The sequence below is a fragment of the Maniola hyperantus genome, chromosome 4 (genome assembly GCF_902806685.2).
Source record: "Maniola hyperantus chromosome 4, iAphHyp1.2, whole genome shotgun sequence".
NCBI classification, from domain to species: Eukaryota; Metazoa; Arthropoda; class Insecta; order Lepidoptera; family Nymphalidae; genus Maniola; species Maniola hyperantus.
In genome coordinates, this window is record NC_048539.1 from 9,630,160 (window position 1) to 9,644,348 (window position 14,189).

General features: G+C 36.2%; 1 protein-coding gene across 9 annotated transcripts in view; it reads left to right on the plus strand.

Moving 5' to 3' along the window:
* raw overlaps positions 1-14,189 on the plus strand; it is a 78,986-nt gene that overhangs the window by 30,930 nt on the left and 33,867 nt on the right. For 6 of the 9 annotated variants that reach the window (XM_069498385.1, XM_034968160.2, XM_069498379.1 and 3 more), the window contains one exon: positions 13,147-13,259. The exons of 1 other annotated variant lie outside the window; for it this stretch is intronic. Coding sequence is in view for 7 of the 8 variants with exons in the window: in XM_034968160.2 (XP_034824051.1) it covers positions 13,147-13,259 (113 nt within the window). In the remaining variant the exon portion in view is untranslated. Of the gene's footprint in view, positions 1-4,289; positions 4,486-13,133; positions 13,260-14,189 lie in introns of those variants that run through there. 2 more of the 9 variants (XM_034968159.2, XM_069498382.1) reach the window with 2 other exon arrangements.

A 14,189-nucleotide genomic window follows, 5' to 3' on the forward strand; every position in this document is an offset into this window, starting at 1 on the left:
TGAAACATGACATCATGACTGCTTGACCGCTTCAAATATTTCTTCGAAAACCAATATAGTTTTACCGTTATCCCCCGACATGAAACATGCGACGTTATCATCAGAGGAGCAGGCTGTGCAGGTTGCCGTAGTGATGTTTTTATTTTTGGGTGCCTTTATACCCTTTTATAGTTTTGTCATGTCTGTTTGTGCGTCTGTTCGTCCGTATGTCGCATAAAATAAATTATTACAGCTCTTAATGTTATTCGGCACAGTTCTGTATAAACTTGTTACCGCTACATATTAGGTTCCTATATCCAGGTTTTGAAAATCTCTTGAACATGAGAAGTGAGACGAAAAATATCAGTCTGACTAAAGTAAATGCCTGAAGTAAATCTGAAAACTCAATTATCTAAGCCGTGTAGGGCTTTATCTTGTGTTAATTGAGATTTTGTTGGTTGGCTGTGAGCGTAGAGAGTTTCTTTGTTGTCGGGTAATATAGGCATATATTCTAAAATGTAATAATATAATCTGCAAGAATATGACAATTGGAAGTTGGAACTACGCGTAGAAACACGTAATAAGAGAGTCAATGTGGCTAATTCCATTGTACACAACCTCTAAACTAAGCTAAACTAAACTAAAATGACACGTCTAAATCTATTGCTATCCCTTTCATAATGTTGCTTGCAAAAAAGGATAGCACTAGATTTAGACCTGTTAATTTAATTTAGTTTAGAGATTGTGTACTAGACAATCGGCCCCAATGTACCTACTTAATGACTCCTTGAGTCACGTAAACCAAATGTTTTTAATTACACTTGGCATAGCCAAATTTTTTGTTTCCTTTTGTAATCGTTGAATCTTCATACGTAGGTACTCTAGTCGTGTAGATGGTCTTTACTCTTTATGGTACACTAGCTTATTCCCGCGACTACACAAATTTCGAAACACTTTTTTACCCCCTTAGTGGATGCCTACGTCATAACTCATAACTCATAATAACTATCTGCATCAATGACTTATATGTATACTACATAATAAGTCATTGATCTGCATGCAAAATTTGGATCCGATCCGTCTAGTGGTTTGATCTGTGCGATGATAGATCAGTCAGTCAGTCAGTCAGCTTTTCCTCGTATATATAGAGATACGTTATTTATTGCCCATACAGAGCCATTTTACTTGCAGTTACCGTGTTAGGTATCTTATCTTATAAGCGTTCGTGCTAAGTCCTAACACGAGATCGAACCTACTTAATTAAACGAGAATGGAGTAAATGCACTCGCTAGTGTATTTATAATACGTTTGTAGTGTGCGAGTGAGAAGACAAAAACATATTATGAACTCTCTCGCACACCATGATGTCATGGTATATTTTTACAGACGCTCGCCCGGCTGGGTCGCATGCGTGGATGTAACTCGTAGTGTTGTAGTAGTTTGCTCTTACACGACATTGGTATTGATATTGCGGCTTTCCTAATTCAAATTAAAACTTATCACTATCTATCGTACCGCGAGGCATCCTGAAGGTATGTAGAGGTCTGCACCTCTACATACCGTATAGTATACCGTATACTACACATCAAGTCGAAGTTCCACGGGCTCGTAGGTATACGAAACGTTTCGCTTCTGCTAGAATATGCAATGCCCTTCAAGCTTCCGGGTTCCCCACCAGCTATAATATTGGTAGGTACCTTCAAAAGAAGAATGAATAGGTATTAGGTACCTTTTAGGCAAGCGCGCACCACCTTAGGCTGTATCATCACCTACTACCTACATATTTCGCGTGATTGCTGTCCCATGTTACAGTCAGTCGAGCGGGTTGTCTGAATTACTTCAGCTTTAGCTAAGGAGGGGTTTTTGGCATTCTCTCAATTTTATCGGATCGTTTGATCAATGATGTAATCTGATTCTATCTCGGATAATGGCCTCTACACACCATTAGTAACCTGCATGCCTGAGAGTTCTCCATAAAGTTCTCAAAGGTGTGTGAAGTCTACCAATCCGCACATGGCCAGCGTGGTAGACTATGGCCTTGTATGTAAAACCCTTGTCACGCTAAGAGGAGACCCGTACTCTGTAGTGAGCCGGTGATGGGTTGATCATGATTATGATGATGAAGTATAAATAGGCATTGACTATTGTCATACAAAGGTATTATTAGTAAGTATGTATAAAAAAAAATAGTATGTTTAAATCGTTAAAGTTTGTTTATTTAAATAGAAGCTCTAGTTTTTCGAGTGAAAGATGAATTTTTAAGAGTCCTAATAAGTCTTATAAATTATAATATAATTGATATATAACCCCATTACTCGATTTCATCACCAATAGGAAGGCACCTAAATGAAATGGGATAATATTTTATTGCACAATTCGCGTTTAAAAGTAATGACCAAATAGGTACAACTTTTATCAAATGCCTGATCATCACGACTCCGTGTATGGTCAATGGCCTGCATTGGCAGAGTTTATAAAAATAGATTCTCAAGGTTTCCAGACTACGTAGTTCCCACAATACCTAGGTCAAAATGGTTTCTACGGAAACCATCGATTGTACCTACTGATTCATGATTAATTGCAGCTTTGGTGCAACTCATATTTTTACTCAAAAAATACCTAACTTGCTACATAATATTTTGTAGTCTTATCTAGATAAAGTAAATTACATCTATAGACTATTGTGCTTTATTGTGTATTTTAACTTTAAAGGCAAGCCAAGCCATACCTACCAATTTTTTATATTGGAACATGATCTAATAACGTAGATAATGTAATGAGTAAAACTGTTCGCCAAGTTCTCTCATAAGATCGCCCGATAAAGGAGTCGAGCGATGACTCTACCCTGATTGAATTACTGCCTCACTGACCTCATCAGTCATTTTTACGTTCTTAATAATCACCGAACAATGACGGCTTGTTCTCTTTGTTCTCGGCTTATAGGATTATCAATAAATTGCAGTTAACGAGCATTTAATAGATCAAGGGGCAACGACGTTTATTTTTTAAGAGTACTCTCCACGCTAGATCTAAGTTATGCATAAGAGCATGTTAATTCAATCTGCATTTACGAGCAGGACATACTCAAGAGCAAGATGTGCGATGTTTAAAATTCTTAATTATCAACAGACAACACAATTACTTAAAAAATATAGTACTATCAGTACCCTTATTATAAATGTGAAAGTGTGTTTGTTTAGTTGGTTTGTCCTCACGTCGCAACGGTGCAACGGATTGGCGTGATTTATGGGTATGGCATGGGTATAGATAAAGACCTGGAGAGTGACATAGGCTACTTTTATCCCGGAAAATCAAAGAGTTCTCACGGGATTTTTAAAAAACCTAATTCTACACGGACGAAGTCGTGAAGTCGTGGGCATCAGCTAGTACTTAATCTATGAAAAACCTAATAATAAATTGTTAGTTTTGTAGTTTACTAGATGAGGCCTTCAACTTCGTTCGCGTGCATTTAGGGAAAAATCCCATTGGAACTCGATTTTTCTTGATAAAACCGGCCAAGTGCGAATCAGACTCGCGCACTGAGGGTTCCGTAGTACAATAGTATTTTATCGACATTTTGCACGATAAATCAAAAACTACTTACTAGATGTCGCTCAACACAATTTTCGGTGGAAGTTTGCATGGTAATGTACATATTTTTTTTTCAAACGGAAGTTTTTATTGAAAAATTGGCGTCTAAGAACCTTAAACTTAATGATTTTAAAATATCAATTTAACGAAGGACCTATCTTTCGAGGGGGTATACAACATATTTACGACTCTCACTTTTAGAAGGGTACCCTGAAAAATCATTTTAAATTTCTATATTCTTCCGTGTACGGAAGCCGGCGCTATTTTGCAGTGTATGTCGGGCCAAAACTTGCGTCGATTGTGTTTTGGGATTTGTGTGGTGCTGCGTTGTGGTGGTGCGTATTGCTTGCTTGGTGGCTAGCTTTTCCTGCATGATTATCACGGACAGTGCATATCGTATGCTGCATGTTGCACAGTACAGATTTAATCTGTTTCAGCGGATTATAGTAAATTAAGCATTTGGTTCATTGTTCTTCTGTGTAGTAAAATACGAATAACACTTACGACTTTAGCACGTCGACAACGAATATGCATTCGCACGCGGTTTCAAAACGAATTGCCTTTTTGCCTAAGGCATAAAAGTAAGCGTTATTTTTTTCGCTGCCGCGTGCCAAACTGATAGTGTGCTATAGGCATTAGTGACGCTCGTTTTCTTATCTCACGGGTCAAGAACGAACGCCCTGTCACAATCGCGTCATTCCCTATCGACTGACAAATCCACTTGAAACTATCAATTTGTTGATATCAAGTCAAGACTTCAGTCTTGTTATTTTATATTATTTATTAAAGAGTTATGACCATTTTTAAAAGAATTATTGTTATAATGTGTTGTAACTGTGTCCTAGCTAGGATTCAATTTTCGACTCAAGATCAATGTGATTGTGGTTTACTGTCATCTGCTATCAATTTCGTTCCGTAAGTACTGACGGTTAACTATGGTAAAACCTAGTCTTAAAAACAATATTTTCTAAATACACTTTTTAACAAACTAATTTATTTTTAGGGTTCCGTAACCGTACCCGAAGGGTGCCAACGGGATCCTATTACTAAGCCTCCGCTGTCCGTCCTTCCGTTCGTCTGTTTGTCAGCGGGCTGTATATTATCGTAAATCGTAATAGGTAGAGTTCAAATTTTCACAGAATGTGTGTTTCTATTGCCGCTATAACAACAAATACCTACTTACTAACATTTTCATGGTCGCCATGAAAAGTAAAAAAGTTATAGTGTTATTTCTTGAACGTTGGTACGGAACTCGTCGTGTGTGAGTCCGACTGGCACTTGACCGATTTTTTTGAATAACACGAAGGTATTAATTTGAGCTAGGCCGTTACCTTGGTATTGTTTTCACTATCTCTAGATATAGAAAAACAATAACAAGCTCTACATTTGGTTTGGTCTAATGCATATACCTACCTATTTTCGACATTATGACCGTTATTCGAAGGCAAGGCATCATTAAATAAAAAACCGGCCAAGTGCGAGTCAGACTTGCGCACCGAGGGTTCCGTACTCGGGTATTTTTTTCGACTTTTCGACGATAAATCAAAAACTGTTATGCATAAAAAGAAATAAAAATCTTTTTTGGAATATACTTACAGGTAAAGCCCTATCAGATTATGATATCCCAGTTGGTATAGTTATCTTACTTTGAAAATTGAAATTGCTAATTATTTGTTATATATTTGTAATCCACGGTTTTCGGATTTATTCCTATTCTTGTGCTACAAGGTACCTACCTGCCAAATTTCATGATTCTAGGCCAACGCGAAGTATCTCATAGGTATATTTGACAGACACGACGGACAGACAGACAGAGAGACAGAGAGACAACAAAGTGATCCTATAAGGGTTCCATTTTTCCTTTTGAGGTGCGGAACCCTAAGAATGTACATTCATGGTGGTACTTATTGGTAATTTTATAAATTCAAGCACGCATGTCTGTAACATTTGTGAGTCACTGTAATAGATCCTAGCTTATTCTAGAACTACAATTATTTCACGGATTTATAAACTACCTCGTCATCATATTATTCGTCATAAACCTCGAAGAGTGTTAGAACTAAGAATATTACGTTCGTGTAATTGTTTACTACTGCGATGAATCAATGTTTAACCTATTAACTTGGTATATACTATATACCCAAGTATTAGTAGATTATTATCTAAGTAGGCAGTTGATTTTTATCTATCCTTGTAATTTTAAAAGAAACTTTCTTTTTTAATCAATAAAAATACTCTTATTTTATACTTTTCATATTCGCAGAAATTGAAATCCAGTTTTTGGTATAAAATTCTTAAAAATAAACAGCTTATATCTTTAAAAGTTACCAACTTCAATTGTGTAGCGTAGGTATTGTACGCGACAGACGGAGATAGCAATTGGGGTGCCCCCCGCACACTCCGTGTCAACCAGGTGCGGGCGAGCGCGGGTGACGTGCGGATGTGCGGGGCGTCCCCCCGCCTCATGCCCCCACTGCCATCTCGACCTGTCGCGAACTTATACATGGTACACCAACTAGTGTTTTCACGTGGGAACACCTCAGGCCCGCACATTAATTACACCTGCAGTAATTAGACTCCAAGTATTTGTTGTGTCTAACGACTGTCCCACGAAATTATATTTCTAGGTAGACATACTCATATTATATATTTAAATATTCCCTTTCACATTGATTGTGTCTATCGTTTTGCATTTCTAACAATAATAAACATTAAAAATTTTACCTGCTTCGTACTTAAGTACCTACTTAAATATTATTACTTATGTAAATTATATTGATTTCATTTAACTTCGTAATTCAAAATGACTTATTTAGATTATATTTAAATTGTAACAAATTCGTAAATTACACATGAATATCAACATTTGCTGCGAATAGTAATACATAATTTAAAATGATTAAAGTTGACTCGCACTTGGCCGGTTTTTTGTTGCTTGTTTGCCTAATAGTTAATACCTTTCCCAATGTCGAGTCAGAAAACTTATCCTTCTTCTAATATTTATCAGCATCTTTGTGTTCTCGATTCACTTATTATAATATCATTCACTTTTGGTTACTCGACCTTCGACTATTTGCTTGGTCTGCGTTAACAGGTGATAGTCATAATAACAGTCATACCTACCTAATAGAAATATGATATCCATGTGTATTCCTAAACAATGTCTAGACTTTCGACATTTAATGCTTACTGTTCCAATATTATAAATTGGCATTACATCATACATCAGTCAGCTATCTGACTCAGCTGCAATTAAGAATGTATATTTTGACGTCAGAACGTGGTGCAGCAGTAACGCTAACTGCTTTTCCTGAGCTTTTGATAGGTATGGCATATGACATTAAAATCGTATGTACACATTGCTTCAGGAGCATTTAATTAAATTTATAGATCGGCTCTTCCGAACAAAAATCGTGTGCTAGACAAACTTATATATTGGCGCTAATTCTGTTGTACTCTAACCTAAACCTAAACTAAATTTTAGATTCTTTAATTTTAGGATTTCTATTTCTAAACTGCATTCGCTTTTTTGCTTCAACTAAATTTAAACATCCTAAATGGCCGTCTAAAATGACGTTTGAATTGAATAGTAAGTGTTGCTATTTAAGATAACAAGAACTGCACTAAATTTGTGTTTGATTTTCCCCTTTAATCTTAAAACTATTTTTGCGAAAAATATCGAACGATGTTACTTGAAATACAAAAATAATAACTTTACTTGATTTATTTAGGTCGAATCACAATAAAAGTGTCGAAAATTGAAGTTTTGTTCATTTTATCGTGTGAAGTAGGCTTAAGTCTTTGATCAAAAGTGCTAGAACCCAGAGCCGTAAAACTAGTTAAAAAAACAGATCTATTATTTTTGTTGCAAATATAATTTCTAACCTAATTTCTTTATGTTTTGTGGTTAAAGAATCTTAGTTTTTGTTACAAAACTTTGTGAAAATAGTGGTTATGTGCATAAAATAGATAAAAGCAAAGAATTTTGCTTGGAATCTTACCTACCTACCTTACCTTGAAATCACCGAGGTACCTAATTGTCAAACTCTTGCTAGGAAATCAATGCAAACAGATGAAAAGCAATCATCCTAAATAACTGACTGCCACAGAGTACATTGAATATACAGGTAAAGGAATATACAGCGAGGAAGTTCTGAAACTTGGCGGTATACTTACAAATCTGGCGTGCAAGGACGTGGAACGAGGTATCCATGAATTCTGCTATGAATTCAACAAACTAAGGCGGTAATGTGATTTAAGGCATGAAAGTACCTACAAGATCAAGATTGAATGTATATACCTACGTGTATAATAATAATAATAACAGGTAACAGCTGGTATCATCATAATGATCAACTCATTGCCAGCTCACCTCTCAAAATGTAGTTTGGCCATAGTCCACCACTCTGTCCAAGTGCAGATTGACAGACTTCACACACCTTTGAGAACACTATGGAGAACTCTCAGGCATGTAGGTTTCCTCACAATGTTTTCCTTCACGGTTAAAGAAAGTGATACTTAATTGCTTATTAAACAGCTAGTACATATTATAATATAGCAAAAAATGGAAGTGTAGCATACCTATATAAAAATAATAATTACAGGCAACAGTTAGTATCATCACACGATCAACTCATTGCCGGCTGACTACTGAGCAGGGGACTCCTCTCAAAACGGGAAGAGTTTGGCCATTGTCCACCACTCTGGCCGAGTGCACATTGACAGATTTCACACACCTTTGAGAACACTATGGAGAACTCTCAGGCATTTAGGTTTCCTCACAATGGTTTGGTTCACCGTTAAAGAAAGTGATGCTTAATTGCATAGTAAACAGCTAGTATGCATAGCAAAAAATTGAAGTGTAGGATACATTACACCTTTCAACACATCATCATAACAAACTTTCAACGTTGATAATTTTTATTTCAGCCCATTTCATGAAACCAAGTATATGGAGTCTGCGAGTTAAAAAGATGTTCCGTCACTCATCTACCAAAAATGAACAGTTGTTTCCTAAACTTAATTTTTATTTAAATGTTATTGAAATAAATATTAATTATGTACAGTACAGAATGAAACATATGTATATATTTTATTATTTTATTTAATAAAAGTAATTGTTAATTAAGTATCTGATTGAAGTTTTCTTGCTTTTGTTAGGAAATTCTTGCCTTCATCATACTGAGCAGCTGTAGTATGACTTAGTTGTACTAGTACTACCTGAAAAATGAAATTTATAATCTATAGGTATAAATAGTTCAAAATTAGTTTTCAGTCCCTATTTATATCAATTTCAATGCAGTCTTCACCATAACAATTATTATTATAAAATCATTTTTTGAGGTTTGCATATTCTTTGGCTAAAATCTATAGAGTACTTATACTTTGAATTAGCTCAGACTAGACATAGTTAAAACATAATACTTTAAGCACAGATATGTATAGAGAGCATACTTTGACTTTGCTCTGACGTAAGTTTCAGTTAAAACGAGACAGATTTATGCCAATGATATAACTCTGTCTCTTTTATCAGTATCTTAAGTCTATGCAAAGTCAGAGATCTATAGATTTCAAACTAAATAAAGGTTGAGTCTATAGATTTCTGTATTAATTTGTAGAATTATAGGAATGTGTAGAAAACTTTAGTCCGTTTTCAATAAAATAGATCTAGAAAAGATAAAAGAAATCAAATTATTTTTTGACGTTATTTCTCTTCTAACTATGGGTTCCATACCTCAAAAGGAACCATTATAGGATCACTTTAGGTACTAGAAGTACCCTATATACTTCTTGTGACCTAAAGGCAGGTAGCTAGGTCAGTACATCATCATCATCATCATCATTATCAATCCATCGCCGGGTCACTACTACTGAGCACGGGTCACCTCTCCGAATAAGGTGTTTTGGCCATAATCTACCACACTGACCAAGTGCGGATTGGCAGACTTCACACATTTTTGAGGATGTTATGGAGAAGTCCTAGCTTTTCTCTCTCTCTTCCGTACATATTATGTAAATGTAAAAATATAAACTGACTGACTGACATCAGCATATAAGCTGCGGACTCCTGAGTCTAGTAATTTATTAAGCTGCTGAGTTTAAAAACTTGAGAATTTGCATGTAAGGAACGTTTACTTTAAGTACCTATATAGACCACTACGACATAATTTCAGATACTTACATAGGTACTTATTCCACCCGAACAAAGCTGGGGCAGGTACAACTCAGGCAGGTCAGCTAGTTAACCTGAAATGTGATACCCATATGGGTATGGGTATACCTATATAGGTAAACTCAACAAGATCCTATCATGATATGTTTAGGAATTACAAGATGTATCTACTAGGTACTTCTCAACTAAAACTTATCAGATGATTAAAGTGAACCCAGGCTATGTCAGTTAGTTGTAGTTATCTATACTGTACTGTAGCTAGTATAAGTACCTACTTATGCATGTAATAGGTAGTCTTTCAAGCAGGTATCTACTGAGTTGAAAATAAAGAAGTAACTGGGTACTACTCAAGTACTTAGTTCAATACTAGGGGTATGTAAGTATAAGACATAACTAAATGTAAAATCTGTTAATTTAGCCTATAAATAAACCTTTAGGTGAACTCATTAAGATTTTAGAACTTAAACTTTATTATAAGTACCTACTCTACCACCACACTTATTCTGCTTTATTTTTGATATGTTTAGCAATAAGTAGTAGGTAGTAGGAATTAATCTCATTGATAATGATAACAAGGCATCAAGTTTTACCTTGGCATACCTAATTGGCAAAGATTTATGTTCACACTAATATTTAGGTAGCTACCTATGCAAGTTTTTGTCTCTGGGTATGTTCCTTTATGCATCTAACCTTGTTGGGCACAGAGATTTTTCACAAGGACACATACTAGTGAAGGATATACTTATAGGCTACTTTTATTAGGTAGGTAGGTAAGCTAAGTACCTACAGAAAAGTATCCTAGTCCCACAGGATTTTCGAACAGCTGCCACTTGCTAGTTAAGAAATAAGGAGACTTAAGGATCTTAGGTTTGCCTTGCTGAAGCCGCCAGGATGTCTGTGGAGGTGTCTGATACTCTTAGACAACAAAGTAGATAACCAACCTAATTATTTTTTGTGAATTAACGACGAGCCAGAGAAACCACGTATATTTCCATTTTATAAAGTTTAAATTAAATTAAAACACTTAAAAGACACTTTTTTTTATCTTAAATATAACAATTCTAAACTCAAATAAAAATATTTCTTTCAAAACACGTCCATTTTGCCATTTAAGCAGACTCTTTAAATTTAGTGGGCACCTCGCGAGGTCCACTCTAATTTTAGAAAATTTTAGGTTGACGTTTCTTAATTTAGGCATTTAGTTCGTGCAACAGAATAACTTTTGCTCTTTAAAATCTAAATTGAATAGTTTAGTGCTGTCAAATTCAATTTTAGGTTAGACCTGTCATTTAAGTGGGTTTTCAGAATAACACACCTTTCTAAGTCTAATATTAGACATTTTAAAATTAGAAAACCGCCTAGAGAATCGGCCCCATTGTATAGAAATTAGAAGCAGGCGTTACTTTGAGGAAGTCCATGATATATGTTTACTTTGTGATAATGTTTACTTTGTGTTGTGTGCAATAAAGTGTAAATAAATAAATAAATAAATATATGAGAGTCCGTGTCGGGCAAAAGTCCCAAAAAAAATAAAGATTAAAAATATATATATATATTAGTACAAGGAACCACAAGCTTAATTTTGCAATAATCCGCTGAAACAAACAAATCTGTGTGGTACAATACATGCAGCATGCGATATGCACCGCCTGCCCTCCCATCTCCTAAAATGCAGGAAACGCAACCCACCGAGAAGGTAATACGCACCACCAACACGCAACACCACAAATCTTCCAAAACACACTCGACGCACGTTTCACTCTGACACAGGAGCATCCTCAGGAAATGTAGCTAACCAAGAAAGTAAATGAGTAGTTTTAGCGTTTAAACTACCGTGAGTGATTTCCATTCTAAATAATATCTGAACGGACTCCCTTGAAAAAGGACCCCGTATGGGTTCGAAACTAGTCGGGCTAACGTCGACTACACACGTGAGTAAAGCCGGGACAGATATTAAATCAGTAGTTTTTGGAACTTTGTATGTGGTTAGGTAAATATTGTTACGATTTAATCACATTAAATACTAATTAAAAATTAGGCATCATTACTACCGTAGGAAGCATAAAACATGATATCGTTAATCTTGCGAGATCTCGTATCGTCCGAGATAAATCCCGTAAAATTATATTGACGAGATCTCCCGAAAATGAGATCTCGCAAAAGCAAGATTGCTTCCCTAATCGTACCGTTGTTATTGGTTGAATTTATGGTAGGTACCTATAGCCAAGTCATTTGGCTTGAAGACACAGTTGTAGCAATAGTATAGTGCGCGACAGGTCGACAGGGCGTCCCCCCGCCTCAAGCCCCGATTGCCATCTCGACCTGTCGCGCACTATACAATTGCTACAACTGTATCTTCAAGCCAAATGAGTCAACCAATAAGAAGTCATTATTTATTAAGAATTATGAGTTCCTACATTCATGTTATTTATATGTATAGATGTCAACGTTTGGTGCTGCAAGAGCCTGCCGCCTGATCTTAAAGACAAAAATTTACAGATAAATTGGCGGAATCAATTCCTTTGCAACTCTTGGGCAATTAGAACTTGCAATTGATCTCGCTATAATACTAATTTTATAAATGCGAAAGTGAGTTTGTTTGTTGGTTTGTCTTTCAATTATGCCGCAATGGATCGACGTGATTTTTTTGCATTGGTATAAAGACCTGGAAGGGTCATGGAAACAAAGGAAACATATAATACTTTTTACCTCGGAAAGTCAAGGAGTTCTCACGGAATTTTCAAGAACCTAAATCCACGCGGATGAAATCGCGGGCGTTATCACTTCTAGTTAAGGTTATATACACAACATACTGTATATTATAAACTAGTCGGGGATATCCCCACCAAAATTCACGTAAGCTTAGGCGCTTAAGTATATCCTAACTAGATGATGCCCGCAACTTCGTCCGCGTGGATTAAGGTTTTTAAAAATCCTGTGAGAACTCTTCAAATTTTTTTTCCGGGATTAAAATTTGCATATGTCCTTCCCCGGGATGCAAGTTATATCTGTACCAAATTTTGGTCAAAATCGGTTGCACGGATGGGCCGTGAAAGGCTAGCAGACAGACAGACAGACACACTTTCACATTTATAATATTAAGTATGGATATTTATCTCAATTACAATATGTAAAAGGAAAAGGTGACTGATTGACTGATCTATCAAATCAACGTATAGCTCAAACTACTGGACGAGTCGGGCTGAAAGACATCCAGATAGCTATTATGACGTAGACATCCGCTAAGAAAGGGTTTTTGAAAACTCAACCCCTTAGGGGGTAAAATAGGGGTTTGAAATTTTTGTGGTCCACGCGGACGAAGTTGCGAGCATGGGCTAGTCCTAATGAATAGTATCGCTCACGACAGTTTATAAACGCTAAAACTGACAAGGTTGTTTTTGCAGGGAGGTAGCGCACGCTTGGGAGTGCCGCATCGGTCCGCCCGACCAGCCGGCGCCCGCCCACCGAGTACAGGGCCTCTTCAACGATATCGAGCTTTATCCAACTAAAACGCAGGGTAAGTGCTGTCATATATTTTTAACTAGATGATGCCCGCGACTTCGTCTGCGTGGATTTAGGTTGTATAAAAATCCCGCGGGAACTCTTTCATTCTCCGGGATAAAAAGTACCTAATCAATGTCTATTTCCGTGACGTAAGCTACCCCTGTACCAAATTTCATATAATTTGGTTAAACGGATGGGCCTCTACGAATCCCGTATGAACTCTTTAATTTTCCGCTATAAAAAGAAGCCCTCCTTTCCCGGGATGTATGCTAACTCGATCCAAATTTCATCAAATACGGTTAAACTGTTGGGCCGCGAAAAACATTCATTGAATAAGCGAGGAATATTAAAGGAGCCCTAAGGCTGGCGATTGGAAAATCGTAATTTAAAAAAAAAATGGGCCGAATTGAGAACCACCTCCTTAAGCCGGTTAAAAACCCTAAATAGTGTTATAATTAACTGGCATTTATGATTTTTATCTCAATAATATTTAAATCCTGTGTAGGTACTTTTCGACTGTCCGCAGATAAATGTAATCGATAGTGTACGTTCTATGACGTCAGCGATAACAAAAAGTTATTAGTATGTAGATAATATAATATTATGTGTACGTATAATCTCCAAAATGAACAATAAGCCGAGTGATAGTCAAGAGTCTGGACTGTAATAATTTCTTTTTCATTCTCCATTTCAAAGTAACTACTTACATAAAAGCGAAATTGTTAAGATTTCTAGCAAATAGCAACGTATTTATCGATTTTACTGATTTTATCAGGCAAAATTAAGTTTTCATTTTCAACTATGATTAGCCACTTGCCGCTGTGGCCGATGCGCGATTCTGAAGGCTTGAAATTTTCATTAATTTTTAGAAACAATAATATTGCAAGGACACAATTTAACACTTAACTTAAGAAGAAGAACATCTAGAACTTGAATTTCATGA